Source organism: Periophthalmus magnuspinnatus, chromosome 24 (genome assembly GCF_009829125.3).
Source record: "Periophthalmus magnuspinnatus isolate fPerMag1 chromosome 24, fPerMag1.2.pri, whole genome shotgun sequence".
Lineage (NCBI taxonomy): Eukaryota > Metazoa > Chordata > Actinopteri > Gobiiformes > Gobiidae > Periophthalmus > Periophthalmus magnuspinnatus.
In genome coordinates this window covers 9,782,225-9,809,740 of record NC_047149.1, presented here as the reverse complement: position 1 = coordinate 9,809,740, position 27,516 = coordinate 9,782,225, and the positions used below count along the sequence as shown (strand labels likewise).

The 27,516-nt window shown below is 40.1% G+C and overlaps 1 protein-coding gene across 2 annotated transcripts in view; it reads right to left on the bottom strand.

The window, feature by feature from the left end:
- jag2b (jagged canonical Notch ligand 2b) overlaps positions 1-17,209 on the bottom strand; it is a 51,703-nt gene extending 34,494 nt beyond the window's left edge. For both annotated transcript variants that reach the window (XM_033990503.2, XM_033990504.2), the window contains exons 1-2: positions 16,758-17,209; positions 15,475-15,795 (exon numbers count right to left, since the gene is read on the bottom strand). In XM_033990503.2, the coding sequence (XP_033846394.1) occupies positions 15,475-15,795; positions 16,758-16,835 (399 nt within the window). In that variant the 5' untranslated portion in view covers positions 16,836-17,209. The remainder of the gene's footprint in view (positions 1-15,474; positions 15,796-16,757) is intronic.
- Positions 17,210-27,516: the final 10,307 nt, after the last annotated feature.

Genomic DNA, 27,516 nt, shown 5'->3' with positions numbered 1-27,516 from the left:
GTCTTGTGTTTGCCATATGCCACATCATATACATTCACTAACAGTAATCATATCATTAGCCTCACATGGGAGACCCAAAAACACACAGTGGCTGCTAATTGACTGTTCTGCCTGAGTGCGCCTGGTTTGAGTAAACATGACACATGGAAACTAACCAAGCTAACCAGCATCACTGCGGTAATCTAGCTGCTGCTGTGGGGCACACTGCTAGGCAACCAGCTGACCTAAATAGCTTGCATTACGTCACTGCCAGTCGCAATTCGTAGTAGCCACTGCCCCTGACCTCTACTGTACAGTCACAGATAGAGGGGAGGTGGTGGTGGGAGGGTGTCAGGGCAGGGGTGGGGCGAAAACCGAAAACTGGGTCTGAATGAGAGTTTGAGTGATGAGGGGAGGAGCGGGAGAGAGAGAGAGAGAGAGAGAGGAGACAGTTGTAGCGCGTGGTGGTGTTGTTGATCTGGGGGACCAACAGGCCGCTTGATGGGCGGTGGGATTAAGGAGCTTGTCTGGCGCTGGGAGGAAGGGGAGGGGACTGTTATTGTGGAGAGCATGGGAGTCGAGCGCATGGGATGAAACAGGCTTCGGCTAGGGCTTGCCTCGCAGTTCGGGTACTAGCTACGAGAAGCTAATCATTAAGACACTGGATTGCTGTAGTGACGTGTTGGGGAGATGACTGCTAAGAGGGTCTTGAATGGGGTAGGAGGGGTGAGGGGTTCCATGGTCCCGCGACCGGAAGCCGCGCTAACCCGTCGGCCGCAGACGCACAACAGATGCGGCCTCAAAGATGGATTATTTGACATGAACGTGGATCATCCCACGACACGTAGCTCGGCTTCTGACCTTTCCACCCCCCTCCTCTCTCCTCCCCTCCCTCCCCAGTCTGAGCATGTGGGTGGGTGTGTATGCCAATGCGCAAAGGGAAACTATGAGTGGCAATGAATTTATTAGTGACAGGGATAATGCCGTGGTTGTAAGGCCACTGAAGCTCAGCAGAGACAAACAACTACACAAGTCCTGTTGAAAAAGCCCAAACAGGTGGCTACGGACTGACCTGCACCTTTTGGACTGGCCACACGTTGTAAACATTTAGGTAAATAGTCTCCTGAGCAAAGCCACGGACTAGACTGGTTTCCCACAGACCACTGCAGGCTGTGATTAGCTGGATTAAGTGACAGCTGCCCAAATGGTCGAACAAGATAGATGGATGGGCAAAGGGGGGATAAAGGGGAGGGGGTGGGGGAGGGAAGGGGCAGGCTCCTGAACAAAGAGCCTTGTCCCAACACCGTAATGCAACACAATCCCAATCAAAACCATTGTGCGTGAAGAGACGCAGTCAGCAGAGGCACAAGTAGTGTCAGCAGCATGTGTGTGGAGTTCAGAGAAGCAGTCATGTTCGGATAACTGGACAGTCACTACCTGCTTCTGACCCGTGTATGAGCCTCAGTGTAATCACCTGCTCCCCATTGATTCTCCACGAACGGCCATCTTTGTAGCTCGTGGTTTCACACTGGTGCAAGTCCCGATGTCCCAAACCCTGCCCAGCCCTTCCTCTAATGGATAAGAGGATTTACTTTGAGAAATCCGACGTTTCAACTCAAGAAGGGGGACATGCTCAAATCAAGAGATAACTGTAATGTCCATTGCAATTGGCAAATCTGTCTCAAAATGATGCCACCGTATAGTCCATGTGTACTTGGGTTGTCCAAAGTATCGAAAATCAGATACTAAGCAATACTAAAATTAGAATTGAAACTAGATACTCATTTGAGCAGGTATCAAAACTAAAAAAGTCACATTAACAGGACAGAAATGAAGCTTTAGAATGATCTTGAGCTGTATCAGAAAAAGTATAAGACACAGACTAGTATACGGCCATGAACCACTATGGAATTGACCTGAACGAGTGAGGGATTACACGTATACAAGACCACATCGTAATATAAAAGGAAGAACTACAATTAAATGTTGAAAATCACATTCTATTGTCTAAAGAAAGTATTTTTTTTAATTATCATTGTAGTGTTGGAATCGGTATTGAATATCAAGTCTATTTCTTAGTATCAAAAATGTTCGTATCGTGACACCACTAGTGTGTATACATATCAAATAAAGGGAGAGTCTTTGTCATGTTATAGATAGGTATAGGTCTTTTTATATCCTTTCAGATGGGGCATGGGTAGAGCCACAGGTGAAGGTTCCCACGCTAAAAGTGGACTGGACGAGAGGAAGATGGCCGTTTAAATGGAGCCCGGGGAGCAGGCAGAGGTGGCAGTGGGAAGGGGAAGCCATGGGGCAGGCTGGGGTCACTAAGCATGGGATCTGCACGCTCCGCTTTAAAGGCAGGGGTCAGCACTCTGCATGTGGCTGCTGTGTGTGTTTGCATTCGAAGAATACTAAGAATGTGAGAGCCCGGCTTGCTGCGTAATCCCATGCCAAAGATCCCAGTCAACCAACAATTCACTATCAATGGATGGGGAAGATCTGAGCTTTTGATTGACTTAGCGGCAGTCGGGCTAGATCCAGCTATCCCCCCAAAAGTGGTGCTCTTCAAACAATGAGGTGCCGTAATGATTTGACTGCGTTACCACTCTTTAACCTTGAGGCTATTTCGGGTTGCCATGGCATTGAAGGGTCATCCGAATGTCCACCGCGCCCATTCCCAGCTCCCAGAGGAGGTCCACCCTGACATCTCCTGATTTATTGCCTTGTGATGGAACATGAGGACATCGCGATTCATCCCACAGCCTGTAATCACCGCATGTAATCTTCATTAATCTGAGATGTCAATCCCAGCTTTTGATTTTACTAGGGCTGGTCTACAGTACTGGACCGAGCGCCACTATGCGACCGATGTGGAGCACGAATGAAGTGGACTTGAAAGCGTGCCAGGAGCATTGCCATCAACTGCTCCAACAAATCCCCAATCGTAAATCCATAATATGTCTGAAAGAGTGGAACGCAGGGCTATTGAATATGGCATTGCAACATAAGATCTGTGCAGGTGTGTTGACTTGCATCTGAAAGTCATCCAAAAAACAACTTTGTACTTGTCATCGTCAAAAGGTTTATGAGGCTGGTTTAAATGATCATGATAAAGTATCTGCAGACTTTTGCTCCTGCTTGAGTTGCACTGCTTTGCAACACTTCCAATTGTGGCATTCCATACAGTATTATATGATTTTCTGTAATAGTGCAATGTCGTACAAATGCTTAAGCTTTATTAGGCATTCTATGTTATCATCTGTTCATCTGTATCTGCTTAACTGGTTCTTAAAGTGATAAATATGGCCTCTACTGCATAATGAAAAGTAGCTGTAAATACAGAATGCGTTTCCTTGCTTTTCATGTAGGGTCTGCTTGTCTCCATGGAGATGTAATATCTTTGCCTGGAATGTTCCACAGTAGGTTAAACTTATATTATTCAATTACAGGATACGTATATTATTCAATTAGAGAATACTTACATTTTTTTTTTACATTACTACAAAAATCCCATTAAAAAAATCTGTCAATCCTCCACAGATCTGATGGCACTCCCTGTGTTTTTTTAATGTCATATAGAAGAACGTTACTAAAAAAGCAAAAAGCAGTAGATCATAGAATTCAAATTCACCATCCAATATTTACCTAGGCTGACTCAAATACTAATTAATCTCCTTCGGTCAACTTTCAGCACTCCGGGGCAGACCTCCAATGGTGAAATCCCATTTGAAAAGTACACATTTCTGAACACATTTATTTTAATAAGATGGGATTGTTTTAATAGCATTTCATCCACTCAAGTACAAAACCACAGCCAAAAAGAGCATGCTATGACAGATCATGTAATTTTTAACATGCCCAGGCCGTGTACAAGGCAGAGTTTCCAACAATCTTATCACCGCAGCTGTATTTCCGCACACGGTATAAAATCTTCCTGAAATGTCCTCACTGCAACCCTCACTAAACGAAACAAATTCTCGTAGGAGAGCCAGTGTGTCCTCATTGACACTGGAGATTTTGTCAAGTTTCTGTGGTGTTGGGTGGGAGGGTGTAAAGACAGGGGATACCCTCGGACATTTGCTTCATTGTTTGATTCTTAGATCCATTCGATCAAACCAATTTAAAAAGCCCAACCATTTGTGAGGCAAAATAAATGTCATACAAATTGGTTTGGTTATATGACAGATGCAGAGTGTTAATACAGTCTATTTTTAAAGCGCTTTTATGAGCAATTTATCCTTGTTCTTTGATTTTGTTTGCTTCATCTAAGAAATTATCGCTTTAACTGGTAAAAAGCTGCAGTGTTGTAGAAAACATGCTTAGGTCTAGATTGGATTATCAAAACGGATAATCAGACAGCAGAATGACCTCAAGTGTCCTTACTTTGGGTTGCCAGATACTATAACTTGCTATAAACCCAAATAGGCCTCTGTAATACGATGTGTCCTTGCATTCTTGATTCAGTTATGTATTGCTTTAAACCAGCAGGAGTGCATGCTATTACCTATAACTCAAAAGGTATACTTTTCTAGCGGGGGAAGTCCGCCAACTGCTTGTCTTCATGGCGATGTTATTGCTTTTGTCTTGAATGTTCCACAGTATCCATTACTGTAACTTGGCTTAGTGGCGTTCCCTGCTCGTCTAAATAGAGATAGATTCAATTTAATGTTATATTGTGGCACATTCCAGGCAAAACAATGACAACTCCATAGAGATAAACAGGTAGCCATACATAAAAGCAACGGGCAGGGTCTATTGGAGAGGTGAGGGGTGGATGATGGGACCTTGCCAGGAGTCGCGTGCCAGTGGAGGAGATGCCTTTCTTCAGGACAGGGGCATTTGGCTGGTCTTCTATGGGCCGACTGCGTTCTACCTCCCACACACACACGCACACATACACGCACACACACGGACCATTGAGCACGCCACCGCTACTATGCCAACAGGGTCATTAGCCATGCACTCCCAATACAACAAACCCCTCCCCTGCTGCTGCTAATTAACCAGCGCCATGCCACACTATGCAACATGTCAGGCCCCCAGCAGAAGGCAGGTTTTTACACAAATTGGGTTTTTGGATGCAAATGAAGGAGTTGTGGTGGAGCGGTTGGGTAACGTTTAGGCAAAAAGTCAACAGATAGTATTGGACAGAGAAGGACTACAGTAGATATTTGAATGGAACTAGTTTTTGAGATGGATCTAAAATGATCAGTTTTGAAACATTTTGATTTAGGTGCCCTTAAGCCATTGCCTAAGCTTAGTTTTGAGCTAATACGCAATAAGGTTACTTAACAAGACTGGCATGATTAATGGATTGGTAGGGTTGTACCTTAATGAAACTGCAATCTAATACCTTTCTTTCTATAATTGTTCATCATCTTATAGAAAAGTCCGAAAACGCTCAGACAATCTTTTTTTACAATAGTTTCTGATATTAAGGCTTAAAGTTTCGAAGTACGTTTAAACTAATTTCTTGATGTTGGCTGCATTGACATGGAGCAAAGGATCATGGTCTATGTAGTTCCATCTCCTTCTTAACAATGCAAACACAACAAAACTATACAAGACCTAGTGTGTCAAACTCCATTACAATAGACTTGATAATCTAGAGCAATTTTGATACCCAATTGATCATTTTAAAAGCTCTTTTTTAGACAATATTGTAATTTTCAACACAACAATAAAAGTACTTTTTTATTATATCATGTGGTCTTATGCTAGTTCTGATGAGACTGTTCAGGAAAGGAGAAATTTTATGTGATTTTTTTCAGTATTGGTACTTACTAAAACTAGTATCAAAACTAGATACTCATTTTAAGCATCAGTTAGTATCTGGTTTTTGATACTTTTGATAACGTTATTAAGACCTAACTTAACACAACTAATTCAATATTAGAAAACATTTAGATTTCATTTAGTAAGACCTTTGGCATTGCAATATCAAATCGACAATCATATCTTCACCTCTTCTCAACTCCCACCCAAAAAAAATCCACTATTTTACTGCATTCTCGTAAATTCCTTTCCCGGGATTTCACCGTCTTCCACAATAGATGCGCTTCAGGGGACATTAGGGGTCCGACTCCTGATGCGGAGCCAAGAGACACCTCACGGAGCGAGCGCACTGCAGACCGGGGCCCCCAGCCGAGACCCATTATCATTTCAAACAGGTCCAACAGTACAGTGACAATTTAACTGCCCATGTAATGACAAGCCTGACCCGCCCCCCGCTAGCTAACAACCCCCAAGCACCTGCACACAGCTAGCTCATTTATATTAACCAAGAAAATGCTGTGGTTTTAGCTGTCGGGAGATGGACAACGGAAATATGCACAAGCAGAAACATTAGCAGGACTCATCTGCATTAACACCTGCAGCATACGGAGCAGGCAGTGCTAATGGCTATTGCATGACACAGGCGATTACCCACGAAGCTTAGCGGCGGAATTAGCTTTAGGGTAAGTGGTAGAAAACAATGCCAGGAAACGCCGTAGTTGTGCGACACAGATGTTTAATCGTAACAAGCCTTTATTTCCACGATGATGCATCAACGAGTGTTCACAAGCTGGAATGAAGGTAGTTTAAAATTCCAGGTAAAGTTGACAAAAGGTGAGTTGGAAAAAAAACTAAACGAAACATAAATATTACAATTTGGATGTTTATTTGAGAACTTCTAATCGATAGACCTCACATGTGTAACTTCTAAAAGGAAGCAAGGTTTTAATGTTGCAAAAGTAACTTAAGAAGAGCTATAGTTTGTTTACTAGGAAGGCATAGTTCCCGTTAATGGTTTTAATTGGATGAAGAGTTACTAGTAAAAGGTGTCAGACAGAGGCTGGCAAAGTGCCAAAACTACAGGTATATCTCAATGGCACCAAGAGACGCCTAAAAAACAAGTACTATGCTAAAGGTAATATAAATAACTTAGAATGGAGTAGCTAAACAACAATATTAAAACAATAGCTCTACATTATCTGCTTCATTAACAGTTGAATCTGCTATGCTGAACGAGTTGCAAAGTGATTTGGCATCGAACGCTCTGCAAGCTTCAAATATGTATTTGTAATTTGAGTGGGCAAAGTTACAACCTGCCCTGACTCAACCTACCGCACGACTGCTACTCTAATCCCTCATAAAGCAAACAGCCAAAATAACAATTTAATGTATTCACCAACTAACTTTGTAAACACCAATGCAATATAAAAGGACACCTGCAAAATGACTTTCCGTGCAACCCAAATATAAACTCAAATATGTAACGCCATACAATAAATATAGATATTTTCTAACCATGCATTCCTCCTTTAGAATCCCATTATGTTATTCCTCATTTGGGAATTGTAATGTCTTAAACTGCAAATTTCCACATCACACAATTAAAATGTATAGCACCCAGGCCTTTCCACTCCTTACAGCGTTAGCAACCCCTCCAACACTTCCTCCTGCTTTACTGTTATTGATTAGGGACTAAGGGAGGAGGTCTGCGGAGGGGCGTTAAAAAACAAGCTAGCAGACATTTAGAGTCTCATTAAAAATACAGTGTTCTATATGCCTGTGCAAACACAACCCCAGACGTGATATAACCAAAATATGCATCATTATTTCACTTTGACTATGAGATTACTTCATAGAATATCTAAATTTTGTAAAGAATATGCTGGCTCTTTATTTAGGTGTATATATTCTTCAAGATATTGGCAGAATTAATATAAAATGATTAAAAAAACAAAACAACATACTAGAACAGCACAATACACAAAAAATATGCAATATTCGATGATCATTAAACCAAAAATGTACACTCTATTACTAGTCAGTGGTACTAAATACTAACATTTCGAACTGAATTTTGATACTAAGGAATAGACATGATTCGCAATACAGATTCTGATACCATGATAATTCTAAAGCTATTCAGGAAAGGTTCATTTCTGTCTTTCGGGTGTGACTTTAGTATCGATACTTGTTCAAATACGTATCTAGTTTTGATAACACAACTAGTCAAACATGTGTCACCAACTACGCACAGCTAAAGTAGGACTAAAATAGGAAAATCATCCATAAAGTGCAATTTAAATTCATTTCTGACAGATGAAAAACACTCTGTAGTTACAATATTTGTTGATATATTGTGCAGCTCTAAAACATAAAAATCGTTGAATTCAAATGTGTTATTCCTTAAAAGCTCATTTGAACCATATATTTAACAACTGAGCTACTCAAGTTGACATTTCACTGCAGCTTTGATTTATATGGAGAAAGGTAATTGCATAATCAATACTGAGTGGGACTGAAGCACAGGTGAGTGATGCAGCCCTGGGACCAAACAAGGACAGAGGAAGAGTGGAGGGAGGGATGGAGGGTAGGGGGGAGGGGGGAGGGAGCACCAGGAGGGGAGGAGGAGGAGAATTGTTTACTAGTGGCCTATGCAGCGGTCACCAGGCAACAGCCCAGGATCAGGTGTGGCCAACAGGAGCAGCCTATGATCATAAAATACATCAAATAAAATTAATTTGAAAACCACTTCACAAGATTCACCCAAACAGCAGATACTATACATGTTCATTTAATTAAGAGCTCGGGATACGTCCTTGAATTTGCATTATTTCGCTATACCATTGTCCCAGTAAATGCAGCCCTAGAAAGATGGGTCAAATTTAAAAGATACAAGATTAATTCAAGTAGAAAGGCTGTAATTAGCAAAAGAATTTCCTCCACAAACAACAAAATATCCCGTCTTATTCTGCACAAAAAACTGCTAACCCTGTAGTTTAGATCTGTACAAACATGTTCTGAAATGCGTTTTTTCTTCAGATTGTAAGTTCATATCTCAGTCTTTCTGTCAGTTCTTCTGGATGTGTTTAAAATGTCAACTTTGAACATAATCCTATTACTGAAACATAAATGCATCTCAGCAAAATCAGAATTAAATATTTTTCCCTAATCGTTTATTTTTGCCCAACATCCTTCAACGTCTTTCAGTTTAAGTGCGGATTTAAATAGATATGGTTCAATGTAAAAAGCCAAATATCCGAAGCAGTCCTTGGTGTTAAAAGCTGCTGTCCCATTTCTAATATTAATTTAGCTACAATTACAATGTCCCAGATCTTAGGCGCAGGGAGTTAATAGATTTGTTCTCACTTGAAAGTGTTAGGAACCAAAAGAAAGAAGCCAACTGCAAAAGGATAGAAAAGATATTAGCAAACGGTATGTCTAATTATAATAGGTATGGGAGAGTATGGTGGTTAGATATGGTTTGCATTTGACAGTTGGATCTGCATGTTCATTCTGTTTCTTTAGATTGGGCTCAGTACATGTTAAAAAAGGTCCATCATGTAACTTTTCTGGTGGAGGATCTGTCACTTTTTGTCTCCATGGAGATAAATACGCTTAAAGCCAATATTTTAACCAAAGCAATACCATTTTCTGAGACAGGGGGCAGGCTCTCCACTAGAAAAATTACACAGTACATCTTTAGTGAATGAGTGCAACAGTGCTCCAATAATTGATGTGTTTACATAAGCAATTTACATCACAAATGTACAACTAAAACAGTTAACATCGGCCGCCTTTGGATAAATCAGTTCCCTGATTAGCCTGATTAGCATGTGATTTATTAGCTTGTTTGAACTGGAGCCAGCCCAGTCACATAATGACAGATGCAAAAACAAGGTCTTACAGTAGAGAACCACTGTTTGCACTTCTAGACGCAGTCAACCAAAGCTATGCAAATACTTTGGGTTTGCTCCAGGAAAAACAAAATCTGAAAGAGGGCGAGAGAGCAGGTCTGAACAGATTAACATGGTTTAAATGGGAACTCGACCATCTATGAGGAGCTCTTATGGGAGGACGGACCTGCAAACACCAACTGTGCAAGACGAAAATGCACAAAGAGTCTACATTTTAAATAAAAATTTTTTATCTATGATCTGTTAGTTGATGATATTTGTACCATGTTGTCTCTAAAGTTCATGATTTGGTTTATAGAGCTCAGCTGAACATTATTTCACTCATTGTTTCAGTACCAAACCTTGATAAATTGTGCAAATATTTAGTATCACTGTACATGCATATGATAAAAAATAGAAATAAAAATACTAACTACTTTTTTACTACAAAAAGATACTCATTTGAATAAGTATTGATAGAATGTTCTGTCTTATTGTACCTTTCCCGAATATTTTTCAAATGGATATTATCTACATCAGATTTAGAATAATCTGAGGTAAAAATCCTACTTGCTAAAAAAAAAAAAAAAAAAAAAAAAACTTACTACGATATCAAATGCATAACTTTTAGCAACTGTAAATAAAACATTTTGACATAGAAAGTAAGATTTTGAATACAGTAATATGCAAACAGAGTGCAAATATAGCCAAATCCTCTATCCTTAGACTCAGTCATCTTGCTAATAAAAAAGTATGCAATATTAAGTGCAATGTGTTCTTTCATATCCCCAATTCTAATCTACATCCATATGGACAAGTTTACACATCTCAGCTGAGAACGCAGTTACACTTCAAATGGATGTCCGGTGGCTTGATGTAGCCACAGAGAGGAGCAGAAAGAGAGAGGGGGAGTTAAAGAAATTCCACCGGCAATTTCATTAGTGATCGAATGGAAGTAAGACATGTCTCTCTCCTCACTGGCCTCCGCTGCACAGGCAAGCAAACAGGAAACCTAATCAGACACACAAATGCAGCCTTCATAGGTCCTCAGGTTAAGACCATGCTACTACTGTAAAGTGACTGACAATTTGAGATGCAAAGAACAAAACTGTATACATCAGATGCCCTTCTTGAGACAACCCTTTACATTTATCTAAGCTTAAGACTTGCACAACAACTAAACAGGTTAATGAGTCCTTATAGCTGGATTTACACTTTGCAAGGTTGGTGGTCTGAGCCCAATTACTTAGTGCCGCCCTTTGGCAAACACTGAAGGCAAAGCAGGTGAAGTGCCTTGCCTAAGTTAATATATCAATGTCAATAGGAGAAATAAACATACTTGTTTCACTGACGATGGATAAGTTTTCCGAGTAAAGTAATATGAATCTCCAAGGAGACAAGCAGGTTTCACTAGAAAGATTTAAACTGTGCAGATTTACACTGAAACAGATTCTAGATATTAACCAAAACCGATCTACAATTTGAGCATAAAATGATAATATTACATTGTTCAGAAATGGCATAATTCTCTTGTACATCTCTGAAATCTAAGGAACAATATCTGGCCAGTGAAAGCAGTGCAGCCTGGGTGAGTCCCTGCCCACGGAAAAACCCACGAGCGTAGGCCCAGCATCACTCTGCTCTGTGTAAGCCAGTGGGGAACCACTGGACGCCTTCCAAAGAAATACACCTCTCTATTCACACAGGAAGATGAGAAATCAAATATCAACCACTCACACACTTTGGTACAAAACTGGGACAACTGCAAGGGACAAGACATGGGACGAGCAAACTGGCTACTGTGTAAACCAAGGGATGTTCTGTGTAACCCATAGCAGTTAGCTTTGATGTTTATTGCCCGTTACTAAAAAGTCTGCAATAAAAAAAACGCTAATCCTGCTGTATCGACATCTACAAACATGTTCTGCAATGTTGTCAAAAGTTGAAGGGGCACTATGCAACTTTTCTGATGGAGGATGGAGGTAAAATCTCCATGGAGATAAGCAGGTAGTGCAGCATTAAAAGTTACACAGTGCACTTTTAATGTTCCTGGGTGTGATTAAAGCATAAATGGTGAACTGAATCCTGATATGAACGATAATGCAAGGAAAATCGCAGCAGCCAAACTACAAACCATGTCTCAAACTTAGTCTAGATCAGTCAGTTTTTGGTTTTACATGTGCCAACTATACCAACTTTTTGTATTAACACTTTGGCCAATACAATACAACTACAATTGAAACTTTTTTGTATGACTTTTAAAGGATTATCCCAGTGGCTAAGACAATCCCAGTTGTAATTCAATGAGTGCTGAAATGAACAGCTGTCCAGATGACACCAGCCAATAGCACACACTGCATCTTTGTTTGTGAGGGCCACAGGCAGGCTTGTAGTGACATCTGCCACAGCTATAGTGCTCTGTTATCAAGAGATGCCCAACTTCTGAGAAAACACAGAATAAACACAAGAAGATAGTGTATTAAAGACTAGAAGGATTCAAACATGTTTCTAAGTAATGCCAGTGACGAACAAGTAGTATCTGAAATAAGCTCAAAAGTGCAAGCCAGGAATGAAAAGCTCTTAAATAAAAGGAGTAAATTAGGTCTAAAGTGTGACAAAAATCAGGATTAAACTTGGATGAAGCCAGTAGAGTAGGACTACAAATCAGCTTTTGACAGGGGAAAATCTAGTACAAAATTATTACGATAAAAAGATATAAAAAGGGAAAATAAGTTTAAACTAGAATGGTGAACACTGAAACAGGACCGAACTGGGACCAAACCAGGGACGAACCAAGCCTGAATAAAGAACCAAAAACTGAACCAAGGCCCACTAGGAATAAACTGGGAAAAAGGGGCAAATATATAACAAAAACTGTACTTTGACTACCACCAGAAGACAGAAGCCTACCACTACCTTCACCAGCATCACAGTCTGCAAACCAGTGATATGGGCAAGCGATTTAAAGCACTGAAAATGATATAGCTTTAAGGGACAACTAGCATCAGGAGTCAAAAAACATTATTATTCAGGTGTGAATTTGGTCCTGACTGAGAGCCCACCTGACGCCAAACAAATGCACTGCTGTTATAGTACCCCCGAAGCATAAGTCAGCAATAAATAGCAACAAGAAAAGTAATGAAAAGACGCTGTGGCCAACTGAAGATGCCCATAAAGAAGATTAGCTCCATTAGCATTTGAGAAGTCAACTTACACAGATGGTAAATGCAAATTGCTGAGTAAAGTTTACAGTGTAATTTGGTCCCATTTCCTTTTGGTTATACCCTGCAGCCAATCATCTGCCTCCAAACAACTACAACATCTTTATATCCACCATTTCTTCACCATTGCAACAGAAAATACAATGCCTTGGTATACATCTGTGCTATTTATGCAAAGTAACCCATGTCGCTTGAATTTAACAACACATTATGGCAGCAAGATTAGGGAAAAATATTGAATTGCATTTTCTAACAAGCATTGTGATCAGATTTGTAATTTATGTTTTTAAAAATTAGGAGTTTATATATTAAAACGTGTCCAGGAGATACTAAACATGCTAAATATGAACTGACAAACTAATACAAATAGGAATCACATTTCAGAATGGGTTAGTATAGATCTAAACTACAGGGTTAGCAGTTTTATGCAGAATAAAATGGGAAATTTAATCGTTTGTGGAGGAAATTATGAGTTCATTAATTGTGCTCATTCAAATTTCAATTTTTACTGCGATTAATCCTGCAGCCCTACAACACATCTCAAAAATTCTATTAAAATTGTATGTTATTGTTGGTTTTGACAGTAAAGCTCATATTTCAATTTGATTTAAACTTGGAAAAAAGTTAAAAAATGTATTGTTACTTGAGGTTATAAAAGATTACAATTTTTTATTTGCACATCAAGTATCAATTTATCAACCACTTCAACTTTCCCCTATTATAACCAGTAATCACTCGTCAATAAAAGTGTAGAATTCAACGCCTAAAGCAATCAAAAACATAAAAAACCTAGCAACTCCAAAATATAGCATAGCGTTTTAACATGCACACACCTCATTCGCGTGCCGACTTCATTAGCCATCAGTCACACTAAAGTCAAACATGCCCAATAGCCTGCAGGGACCACTAGGGGCCCACCTGGCACCCTGAGCGCGAGAGGGGTGCGGCAAGAGTGGGGGAAGAGGAAAGGAGGAGAGGTGTCAAATAAGCACCAAAAAAAGAAGAAAAAAAAACCTTGTGCCCAAAGGCAACGCATATGTCAGAGCGAGCATACTTCACACATCAGAATAAAAGGTAGAAGTAAATGGGGCAAGACGTGAGCAGGTGGTGAGCTGGAAAAAGCTAGTGATTTACTGGATTTAGTTACGGGAGTGTAAAAGATTTTATTTGTTGCTATTGGGAAAAGACTTTTGCTATAGTTATTTGATTTTTCATCTTGTTGAATTTGTTTCTAATTCTTCACAATGCGTTAATAGAAGTTACAACATCTTTACCGTCGCCAAATATGAAATGTGCTCGCAAATGTCTACACTGTTAAACATGCAGTATGTAACTATTCTGGTAGAGATTTTATTGCTTCACCTGGAATGTTCCATAGTATGGCATTAAATGTATCCATCTTGTATTTATTCAATTACAGATGTTTTAACTGTTAAAAAACACCCTGAACATGCATTCTTACTATGAGCGGAGTCGCCTCACCACAGATATGACCTGTGACTTGGCTTGGTGGCATCACTCAGAGATAGACAAGTTGAATGCCATACTCTGGAAAATTCCATGCAAAGCAATAACATCTCCATGGAGACAAGCAGGAGATGCATCCACCATTCAAAAAGTTACATAGACTTCCCTTGCGTAATTTGCACTTTGCACTGACCTCTCCATAACTCGCAAAATCATATTACAAGTCTTGCCTAGTATTGCAACTTCAGCTGTCACATTTTTCCAAAATACTTCAAATCTGAAAATCTAGTGAGGGAAGTTAAGATGCTTCACCCTTTAGGCTTTCAGTCTATGAAAAAGCATTTGCTCCTAACTAATTGCCTGATCATGGGGAACGGCAGGTGTGAGCGGGTCTGTTTGGAACAAGGCCAAGCCAATATATCAGGCCAACTTTAAAAGATGACCCAGATGACACGGCCAAGCACTGTAGTTGCAACCCGATCCAAGGCAAGCATGCAATCGTTTAGCCACGATGTGTGTCAGAACTCATGAGCCCCGCATGTCCACAAGCAATGACTTAATGATATTGTGTGGAGAAGAGCAATATAGAGTGACTATTCTACAACAATTCTAAAATGTTCAAGAAATCAATACATTAACTTGTAATGGGTAAGGTCTGAATAGTATTTGGTCAACTTTTCACACCAATTGAAACAAGATTACAATTCAAAGTCATGCCATTATACAGTCTACAAAAAAAGTCAGGGTTAAAGTTGAACTAAACTTGAGCTGAACTAGGACTATGGCAGGACTAAACCAAGACTGAACCCAGACTGAACCCCGACTGAACTAGGAGTAATCCAAGAAATTACAGAAACAAGAACTGTAAAAGCGATTCTGCATGTCACCAATGATGAATCTATTACTATTTGAGAATACAAGACTTTCTTTTAACTTTTTGTCATTGGACCAAACAAACAGTCTTGGATAACTTGCACATCCATGCACCATTACAGTGGAGGTAAGGTGTCTTGCCTAAGTGCACAACAGCAGTATGCGTTGCCAGTAAGAAACATCAAACCTTCAACCTAAATAAAATATCAGCTCTTAAAGGTGATACATATCGGCATCGGAGAATTAAAAAAAATGTAACTTACCAGCCAAGCGAACTGAAACGGGATCAAAATCTTCCCAGCTTCATCAATTTTATTTGGATTATTCTTAGTGCCTTGAAAAGAAAACATATTTCCACCGAGTACTTGAGTCGTGGCTGATCCGAGCGTGCAGGACCCCGTAGTGGTGACTTCGGTTTGGTACTCCTTTAGGCAGACTTTGAAATAGGTGTCGCACTCATCCCGTGTACACTGTAGGTCCTGGTGGTTCCTGGGCCCATCACAACACTCCCCATCAGATAGTTCGCCATTTAGGTTCTCCACAGAAATCAGTTGTAGTTCAAAGTGGCCCGTGGAGTGGGACAACTGTGGGACAAGGGAAAAGTTGGATTAGGGCAGAATTGATACAGAAATCTACAGTAGTTGTATAATTTTATAAGAAACAAGCCCACTCTAGGACAATTTAGATAATATTTGACATCATATTTCAAATCAAGACTTTATACAGCTGACAAGGTGACATCCCTCAGTATTTAAGAACTAAATAAATTAAAAGACAGTAACTTGGCTCTAGTTTTACCACATATTTACAACGTTTAACCTTTACTACCAAATATGAAACAGGACCAGTCAGTATGATCTAGAGTTATTTTTACTTATACTATGTTTTATTGTTTACAAATGGGTCTTGTAGATCCTAATTTGGTTTGGAGCTGGCCTATTTGCATTATGGTTTCGAGGTACCCTAAACATGCAATCAATTCAACACAACAAACCCAGCCTAAATCATTATGCACTTGCACATGGAAATAACTACATTGTGGATTGTGGACTGCAATATTTGTCAAATGTTACAATCTGCACAAAGTTATCCATTTTTAGATTATTCGTCTTGCTTTGAGAAGGTTGAAATCTATTTTGAGTAGAAGTGCTGCTTAATTCCCTGCATCCTGAATGGAGCACGTGAACAAGGTGCATTGGTTTTCATGCGTACCTCTGGACTAACCTGCTGCAGAGGCCAATTCACGCAACTTCTCACTCAACCAGGCCCGTTTTTCCCCTCATTAAAAAACCTCCTTTCGTTTTAAAGCGAGCTAAATGGGACAGTAGCCTACCAGTATAAAGCCTGTATCAATTCCTAACACTTGTACCTTGTCACGGTAACACGATCACATGCGCCCCACAACTGACGTAATTCAATTAATCGATTAAAATGCAACCTAGAGTCAACAAACGCGCGCCCACGCCCACTAACTTTTGCTATATTTGTTCATAATTTTGTTTTATTGCGTGATGGCTTGCTTGCACGCTCCCTTGCTCGCGCTTACCTCCGTCCATAACGTCAACAGTAGCAGGCACACTATCGGGAGGCAGCAGCAGTTCCTAATCCCGGTGCGTTTCCCCATGCCGCCGATCAATTAGAGTGACATAAGGGACCACGAGCGACACTGGTGCCTCCTCTCTCGGCTGGTGCTGACATGCAAACGCGCGGAGAGAGGCAAGGGGTACAGCGGGGCGCTCGTCGTCTCGTTTGCACCGCAGCGGAGGAGTCCCGGTGTCGGTGCGGGTGCGCAAGGAGCGGCGGCGGAGGTGGTGGTGGTGGTAGTGGCAGCAGCGGTCTGTCGGCGAATTGCAGCGGCACTGATGCAGGTCCATGTACTACAGGAGTGTTCCTCGGTCAAATCTCTCTCTCTACACAGCAACTGAGATGTTCCCCTATTCCACGGCCTGAGGAGAGGATGTCTGCTTTGATTGGCAGCTGCGCAAACCACTTACAAATTGGCCTGCGGGCAGTCTCTGAGCCAACCCGGATTAAGGGGCGGACAATAGTATAATAACCCCCACCAGCCAGCAAGCCAGCCAACCAACCACCAGCGCCGAAGACCTCTCTCTCTCTCGCGCGCGCACGCTCTCCCTCTCTCTCTCTCTCTCTCTCTCTCTCTCTCTCTGTCTCTCTCTAGTCTCCGCGGCTCGCACACACATACACCTACCTCCTTCTGCACTTCAGCCTCCAAAAAACTTCAATTTGACAGGTTTTCTAATAGTATTTAAAACGTAAGCCTTCTGCGTAAAAGCTTGCACCAAATTATTTAGACAATTACGCGCACCGCAGCCTCGTATACATATATCTTAGGTTAAATGAGGTGCAGTTTTGTTCTTTTTTACATTCCTAATATTACTGCATCTTCATTAATACATTTTTATCGTGTTACTGTATTTCTATGTAGCCTCATAAGCAGTTCACTCAAAACCATTCTAACGTTGTCCATTTTGTGACGTTCCCTCCAAACCTCATGCTTTTCTTTTAGGCAAACTTTGGATTATTTTACTACATTGACGTAAAGCTATTTCCTTGTCCGTTTTATTGTGTGCTTTTGCGTGTGGTAAAAACACAGTCCCTTCTGTTTAACACTTTCCAGTAACATTACGCACCAGTAAAGCAGCAGCAGCTCAGCATGGGGCTCTCCTTATTTCAACCCTGTTTTTTGCGGAAGCTTAGCGCGCCCTCTACCGCATAGAGAGCACATGCATGGAAGTATATGCCAAAGTTGGCAACTTGTAAAAATGGGATGTTCTCTGGGTGCAAATTTAGTGATATAAATGTAATGCAAAATGTTGAAGTACAATCATTATTTGGAGGAAAATTACAATTGTTTTAAAGGTGCACTATGCCACTTTCTAATGAAGAATCCATCACCTGCTTGTCTCCCTGTAATGTTCTACCATATGGCATTAAATGTCTTATTTAACTACATGTGTTTTTATTGCTAAAGAATAAATTGAAAAACATATATCAGACTTGCCTATCCACAGATCTGATGATACTCCTCCATGATGATAGATATGTTTAATGCTCCCTCTCCCCCTCCGCCCAGTTAATTTGCACTGATCAGCTGACAGGGGTGAGCTCAGGTGAGGCTTATGCAGACAGCTGGCAGGTGGAAACGGCTGGTGGGCTTTTTCATATTTAAATACACGATGTCCCCCCTTCAGCCATATTACTACAAAGACGTGCTTGTGATGTGGCGTCCTGTTATTAGGTTTTCTGAGTATTGCTGTTTCTATGGAGTTTGCAGTGCATGTTGACCTTGGGGGTTTTATTAGTCTATTGTAAAATGGTAGAAAAGACATGCAATTACTAGGGAAAAGGAAAAATACATAGAAAGTGTGTTTTAACTTACGGCGTTCAGGAGATACCATATTTTCATTTGAGGTTCATTTATTTGATTTTGGAACAACTCAGGAAGGATAATTTGCTTAAAAGTTTGTTTTATTTTGTTATTCACTCTGGAAAATGGCCATGACAATCTGGAATGTAATCGGGTGAAAAACAACACAACTTTAAATTCTTGAATAAATCTAAATTTTATTTTTGAGCACTAAAAAGTACATACATTCATTCACAAAACACATTTTAAAGGTGCACAGTGTAACTTTCCTGGTGGGTCTGTCAGCCTATTTCCATGGAGATGTTATTGTCCTGTCTGGTATGGTCCACATGTCAATGGCATTGAACTTATCTATCTCTATCTATTTATGGAATCACAGATGTTTTATTGTTGTAATAGTACCTTGAAAAACATACATTCTGTCAGAGAGTGGAGTTGCCTCTCCACAGATCTGACCTGTACCTTGACCTGATGCCGTATCTTGCTTGTTTTCATGGGGATAGATACATTTAATGCCACTGTGGAATACTCCAGGCAAAACAATAAAACCCTAAGAACACAAGCTGATTCATATTAAAGTTACATAGTGTACCGTTAAGAGATATATATTTTTATCCCTAATCACCCAATTATAAGAAAACCTATTTGACATGTGCAATGCCAGTCCAACAAAACAAATCGTTTTCATAACACATTCACTTATGGTACAGAACAGATCCAGGGTCACATGCCATTCATAGTCCCACCTTCATCTATGTGTGATGTGTGTAGTCCACTCATCACCACGGCGACGGCAGCAGATAGGAGCAAAGACAGTGGTGATAGTGTGATCCTCTAGCGCCGCTCGTGTGACTGCTGGAACATTATTTCACACACACACACACACACACACACACACACACACACACACACCCCCACACACACACACACACACACACACACACACACACACACACACACACACACACACACACAGAGGGCCTCCGCTTAAGCTTCAGTCTGTAACCATGATTACTGTATCTACTGTAAGAGGCTGCATGGAAACCGTAACCATGTAGGTGCTGATACAAATGTGTGTTCACAGATAAAGTTAAGGCATAGATAATTTCATGATTGTGATTCCTACCTTCTTCTGTCATCTTTTCAAACCAACTTCATAGCAGCTGTAGAACCAACATTTTCATCAGCCTTTCCATCTTCGCTTCTATACCACCAATCAGAAATGTGTCCTCTGCATTTGACCCATCCTTCAATGCTACTGGATCAACATGTTAGACAAGTTTGATTATTCAATTCTCACTATTATAAATACAAGAATTGAACTTCGTCGAACTTAGAGGCAAGAGAACTACTAATGGGAGGGTTGTCTGTTCAAACTCCCAGTACCAGCTTAAACTGTTTTATTCATGGCTTGCAATAAGGGCGTAAATGACTGAAATTAAACCAGAAGAAAGTAAAAACATACGCTTATTATAGTTAATTATTTTTATTTTATGAGGTATTTTGTTTCATCAGTAAAATGTTAACAATCAACTCAACATTACCTCATTTAGTGATTAAAACCCCATATTACTCACCCCTATCATATCCAATGCCAGCTCCAGGAGGCAGAGAGACTGGCAGGCGGGCGGGTGGGGTGCGCTGAATACTAAAACCTGTACGTGGGCCCCGGGTGGAGTGCTGCTGTTTGCATTCTGGCCGAGCGTACAGAAGGAGAGGGGATTAGGAGTGGAGCCTCCATGGGGGTGCCGCTCTCATCCATTTTTCATGGCATTTCTGCTTTCAGATCTCCAGTCTCTGTACACGCGCCCGGCTCCTCCATATTCTCTTTTATCTCCCTTAAGCATCTTTTTTTTTTGGGCAATTGGTAGATGGTCATAGTGTTGGTGAGGGTCAAGGATGTGGCAAGCTGGTTTTTATGTTTTATGTTTTAAATTGGGTGTTTTAATTGCTGCCAGACATACCAATTGGTTGCTTTAAAGGGCCTGTACCCAATCCACCCCCCTTCCTTGTATTTGAGCAAAATGTGTCTTGCCCCAGTATTGTAAAAGTAGCTCTTGAGGTATAAATATATCTGTTTTGCGTGCTGTAATCATAAAACGCACTTTAGTTCGAGAATCTGGAAGTGCGCAGTTAGCATGTTAGTTGCTGTAAGCTGTACCACGACTGCAAAACTCCGCTCTGGTCTCTAAAAGTTGTGAAATATGTTTATAAACTCATTGCAATGAGGAATTAGGATGCTCAGAATGTATAAGGTAAATGAGGGATTACTTTGGACCACTGCAAACTGAAATGAACTAGTTTTGTTTTTCACATTTAGACAGTAAAAATCTGGTAGAGCATCTTTAATGTTTAAGATTTGAATTTGTTTGGTGGCACAGGCCTACTGGTATTCACAGCTGAGATGAAACTCAGACATAAACCTGGACTAGCTCATGAAACAATACTAAAACCAATATCAGGACTAAACCGGGACTAAACCGGGACTAAACCAGGACTAAACCAGGACTAAACCAGGACTAAACCAGGACTAAACCAGGACTAAACCAGGACAAATGTGAACACAGCTTACAGTATGTGCCAGAATCTCCATCTCTTCACCATCGAACCTTAAGTCCAAAAAAAGAGGTTATATCTGGAAGGGCATCTGCTGTAAAACACTGGATCACAGTGACGACATTAAAATATTAGATTGTCCAAAGCCTTGTCCAAATATTCAAATAGTGGTGTATTATGATATATTATGGTAGTACTGTTTTCCCCCTTGGGTTAAAACATAATACAAACTCATACATGTTTTAAAATGGCTTCAGTAATTCAAAAAAATAAATGAGGGTCTCTAGCATCACCATTATAGACTGTAGACTGTGTCTCAATCATTACTCCCTCTTTATGGAGTTACTTTCTTCTGATACTGTTCAAACTCCTGCACAAAGCGGACAAAAAGACATCTCCTCCACGTCGCCACCTTCTGTTTGACAGCTCAGATTTCCACGTGTCTCTCAGCAGCACGACTTTACTGAACCGACAGTAAACGCTCACTCAAGCGGCTCAATGACTTTAGATCAGAATATAAACATGTTTATAATGAAGTTAAATTAATTTCTGTGTGAAAAGCTTTATGTGACGTCATCAGAGTCCAAAACACTTCCCGAGGGGCAACTGAAGTGGCCATCTCTCCATAGGACCCTACTGTTACCACGGAGACGATTAAGACATTTTCTGAGAGTTAAGGAGAACATAGTTCTTGTTTACTTATACTTTTCCAGATTCTGAGCATGGTTCTGAGCTGCAAATCTTTGGTAAACCCTTATTTTTTCACAAATGAATCTTCTGCATCTTGTTTTAATTTAAAGGTGCACTAAGTAACATTTCTATAGAAGGGCCAGTCACCTGCTTGCCTTCAGGAAGGTGATATATCTTTGCTTGAATTATTTCATAATAATCCAGGCATTCAATTTATCTATCTCCAGGCAAGAGGTGAGACAGGAGGATAAGTTACGGGTAACAACTCTTTCAGCATTTTTTAAAGCATAAAACCAAATACATTTCAACAAATGCAAGATATATGTTTACTCTCATCCTGTGGAACATTCTAGACAAAGCAATAATGTCTCCATGGAAAAAAGCAATGAGCAGACACTAACTTGACATACTTAATAAATATTGCAGTTTTTCTCATATTGTGCAGTCCCTGTTCATGATCAGGAGTAACTATAGCTGGAGGATTACCAACAGTGTGGTAATCCCTCCAGCCCCTGTAATAAAGCATAACAATCAAGACTCATGTTCAAATAAGTTCTAATTGTATTAACACTTTGAGTCATTTCACTCGTTTCATTCCTCTGTCATTACTCAGCAGCAGGCCTGTCCTCTGCCAACAGCTTTGTGTTCTATGTGTTTATATGTAACCATTTGTTTTCATGTGTTTTAGTTACAGGTTTAAAAAGCCTTCATCCCGGGCCAAGGCTAACCCCGTCTGATTTAGAGGAGAATCCTGCACTGTGGGCGTTATTTGACATCCTGTGCGCTCTGGAGGCTGCACCAACAAGTACACTGGTCTCAATAGCATGGCATACTTCAAAGACCCTCATAAAAACAGTAGAGTTCACTTATGCAGGCACCCGTGGCAAACGTGGGTAAGGATGTGTCAGGGCTTTTTTTCTATTGGATCTCAAAGTATTTAGAGGTGCTATATATAGTGTACAGTTTATTTTGTAAACCAAATATCCCCAAATGATGCCACAGAACTAGTAAAGAAAAAAAGACCAATCTTTATAAAATCGCTCACTGAGAAAAAATACATATGTGCCACTGTTTCCTATGCTTTTCTTGCTTGTTTCCATGGAGATATTGCTTCTACAGTATGGCATTAGTATTGACTTATTTAGAGGGTACAGTGCATGTATATAAACATGTTCACTTCTGCCATGACTACCATAAAACATCCATCCTTACTGTGAGTGGGCTTGCCTTTCCACTGATCTGGACTATAACTCACCCTGTTGCTCATCTCAAGGAGACAGACGGTTGCTAGTTCAAATGTATGCAAGAGTTTAATAAAGGAACAACAACTCCAGTTTTGTAATAGGACTGGTTGGATGGAATGTGGCTTTTCCGGCACTTTGGCTCCAGTTGTGAAGTGTACTACAGTGTACGTGAATGAACGCCACACGCTCCCGTTTGATTGGTTGAAACATTAGTGTGTTCAAAGTGTAAAGTCAGCACAAACGGTTTACACGCAATGCAACAACATAGACATTGTGCAGTTAACCGCAGGGGGGGTTATTGCTGAGTGGTTGCGAGTTTGATTCCCATGGGTTTAGTCCTGGTCTAGTCCAAATTTAGTTGTAAGACAGTCCCAGGTTAATCCCCGTTTTTAATGTGGTATGTGTGTATATATATCCTACCATCCAAAGACATGCAAGGGTTTCAGCTTTCCGTGACATTTCGAGGACTTTTTCACAATCAAAAGAAATAATATTATGTTTTAAATTATTAATCGCTATGGCAGTGGTGCAAATTTTTCCTTCTTCAGAGTTACTGCATTGCCAGGTTACAACTTGAGCAATAATTTCACAAAATAACTAATACAATGTCATTTTCTGTGTCGCACAAAACCTACTCAAGGACATTTCTTCCAAGCATTAGCATTAGCGAACGTGAGGCCCCATGTAACCGACAGTTTAGCGAGCTACTGTGCACCGGTGTCATTCAGATTGTAATTACATACTACCCAAGGCTTTTAAAGCTCGCATACATTTACGACATCCAAGATACATCATTACAATTTGGCTTACAACGGACCAACCGTAGTTAACAGGACGAACGAGTTTACATCGCCTACACTTCCAGCTCATCCTGCTTCTGATTTGGAACAGATTTTAGCGCGTGGACCCATTTGACCTTGTGGTAGAAGATTGAACGTTGGATAATCTACCTGCTCAATGCGTTTTATGTAGATGAAAATATTTGATGATTGGTTTGATTATTAACTGTAAAAAGGCATATCGGAGTCTATAGTTCGTCCCATTAACAGAAGATCACTATTTCAATTCCCCCCCAAAAAAATGCGATTACAGAGTTAACCTTTAATCTGACTGGCTTTCCTGCTTATGTTTAATAGCCCAGTAAGTGAAGGTTGGCAGTTCTATCCCCGCCACGTTGTGTCCATGGGCGACGCACTTCACCCAACTCGCCTTGGCACTGAAGGATGGGTGAAACACATGGTAAAGTGTATCACAATACGACATTCAACAATTCTATCTCCTCTGATGTAAGTTGACACCATTGAGCCAAGTTACAAGTCACATCTGTGGAGAGGTCAGTCCACTCACAGTAAGAATGCATGTTATTTCAACGCAATAAAAACATCTGTAACTGAATAAATACAAGATTGATGAGTTTAAAGCCATACTGCTGAATATTCAAGACCAAGCAATAACATCTCCGTATAGAGAAGCAGGTGGCAGACGCTCAACCAAAAAAGCTACACAGCGCAGCTTTAAATCTATCTTCTCTATTAAAGCAGCGACGAAAGAAGTTCACTTTAACATCAATGGGATCACTTTAACTTTCTCTATTGCAATAAAGTGCGTAATATCTTTTTTGTGGTGTTTTGTGGTGGTATTTTCAAACACAGAACTAGCCTGGTTCTTATCTGGGACCTTGTTTTATCAGTTCAGTTGGCCTCTGCTCTTCCTCAAAGCTCAGTGACTCCAGAAGTTTAAGACCAGAGCAGCAGCAGCACATGTTGAAGTCATTAGAGGAGATGTTAGCATTCTACGTGCAAATAGGTGAAGGAGTATGAGGTGGGTTTAAGTTAGATTTCTATAGTCGTAGCATTACTTCATGATATCCTTAAAATGACAAAGGCATTTTATGATCTGGGGTTATGGGAGTGATGGTATTAACAGTAGAAATATAGTATAGGGGGATCAGAACGGTGAACTTAAGTATTGTAGTGTTCTGGTGTGAGGAAACACGCTCAGTTTCTAGCTAACCCTAACTACTGTTGGTCATAACCCACACCAAAACAACACCAAAACAACAGAAGACTCAACTCACTAGAGCCAGTCTCCAAAACAGACCATTAACTCACAAATACAACCTTCACATCAACTTGTCGGCATAGCAACCAAGTGTTACATACAGAAGCAGCAAGCTACAAGAACAGCAAAAGGTGTCAACTCTGAGGTAAACACAAAATATCATATCATTACAGTGTCACTGCAATCATACAACATATATTAATAAAATGGAGACAGAGAATAAACAAAATTAAAGCACAAATTGTTTATAAATACTGTTTCAAATTTATTTTATTATGTTAAAGTAGGTCAAGATGTTGGTCAAGACTGGTTTGAATATTGCCTGGGATCCAGAATACTGTACACCCTTTTTCAATACTTTGTGAAGAATCACTTTTGAATCTCCCTGTTTTCAGATGGGTGTGATGGACAGGTGGATTATGGCTTCTTATGAGGATAAAAGAAAGGAACAATATCACAAATATCACAAGGGACTGAAAAACATTGTGGGTTTCTGCTAAATCAATGAACAAAGCACTGAACTCTGTGAGGGAAATGTCATCTTGTCTGCAAATGATAGACTATGAGCTCCTTCGTTTCACATGTGTCAATGAAATGAAAAAAAAAGTTTATTGCACAATCGCGTTTGGTTCTGACTCGAGAGGCGACACAGGGAGAGACAAGGCTGTATAAAAAATACAAAGAGATATCATTGTGGAGTCTGGAAAAACAAATACTTTTGCATTTGTATTTATTTATGTGCCGATCTATATATCTGTCCTACTGAGTTTTTCCATGGTATATTAGAATCCAGAGCAGCTGATAATATACTTTTAGGGTGATTGTCAGCTGATTGTGATCATTTCCCCCAAAATATATGATTTGAAATTTTACCACAAAGCCATAATGTGTATAATCTCATTTTGTGCAATACTGTTGTCACAATAAAGCTTTATGGAGCAACTCGTCATCCCAGACCAAATCCCAGTATCATGTGCAATATATGGGCGAACTGATATATCAGTCTACATCGAATAGTAACTACTTAAAGGTCCTATATCACACACAAGTGAGTCTTGTGAGCTTTAAGCCATGTTAGAATAATGTTACTTAATCAAAAAAACACCTGGAGTTTTATTATGTTTCATTCACACATGTTTGAGTAATCCTTTATTATTAGTCTATCTACATCTCCAAACCTCAAAATGCTCTGTTCCACCTTGTGATGTCATGAAGCAATGGTTTATAAGTTACCTGCTACCCTTTACATTTTGTTCAGTAGGTTTGTAATTACAGGGTATAAATTAAAGGGCCCATATTATGCCATTTTCTGATCTAAATTCTAACCATAGCTCAATGCTGGTGGAGATTCATTAAAATATATACAGTTAAAAAAAAAAGAAAAAAAAAGCTAAACATGTATAAATGAAAACAATATTTCTTTACTATTATCTTTTTGTGGATAAAGAGATCAGTGCTTCTTTACAATATTGCCTTTTTAATCTCACCATCGCCCATATAGCTGTAGCTTATCGCCCTTATCATAGAATTAGCTAAACCCCAACATGCAGGCACATCTTGTCAGACTCATTTCCATACAGGTGTGGGGTGGGGAGGTGCCCTGTGGTGGAATCTACCCCCACCCTCCCCCAACGCACCCCCAACCCACCGTCCCCCACCCCCACCTGTGCATCCCCCACATCCTCCACCTGTGAATGAATGAACCAGTGGTAATCCATCTGCCACTCACCTCCCATATGTGCACTGGAGACCCATGTGTCCAGTTACAACATGAAAGCAACGGGACCCCTCACCATGCAACCCGAGATTATGGATGTATTATTTATGCAGCTAATATTAGGCATTTATGGACATAGCGCTAATGCTAGTGCTGGTCCGTTAGGGTGTCACTCTTCCAAGTTAAAAGGGTTTCTGATTGTCAATAGCTTTCCATTGGTTTCAGAATGATAAATGAAGTTAGGGCTGTTGCCATAGCGATAAATGATCTGTGTAATTGGAAAAGGTTCTAAAAAAACAGGAAATTGAAACCCATGAACAGCGGTGTTTCTAAGTTGGCAGAAGTGCGTAAGGTAGAAGTAGAGTTAAAATTGTATTGAAGTAAGAGCAACATTACTTTAAGATAATATCAAGTAAAAGTAGTCCAAGAAAGTACTTAAGTAAGAGTAAAAAAGTGTCTCGGGAAATGACTACTTAAGTACTCGAGTAGTTGTAAAAGTAGCTGTTGGGACGTACCATCCAATTTATAATTCAAGGTTAATATAAGTGGAAGGACAGTATCTTAAATGGTCAAAATTGGGTATTTTTAATATACCAAAAATTTACACAAAAAACAAGCAAACTCATATCAGGATTGGTGCAAAAATAAA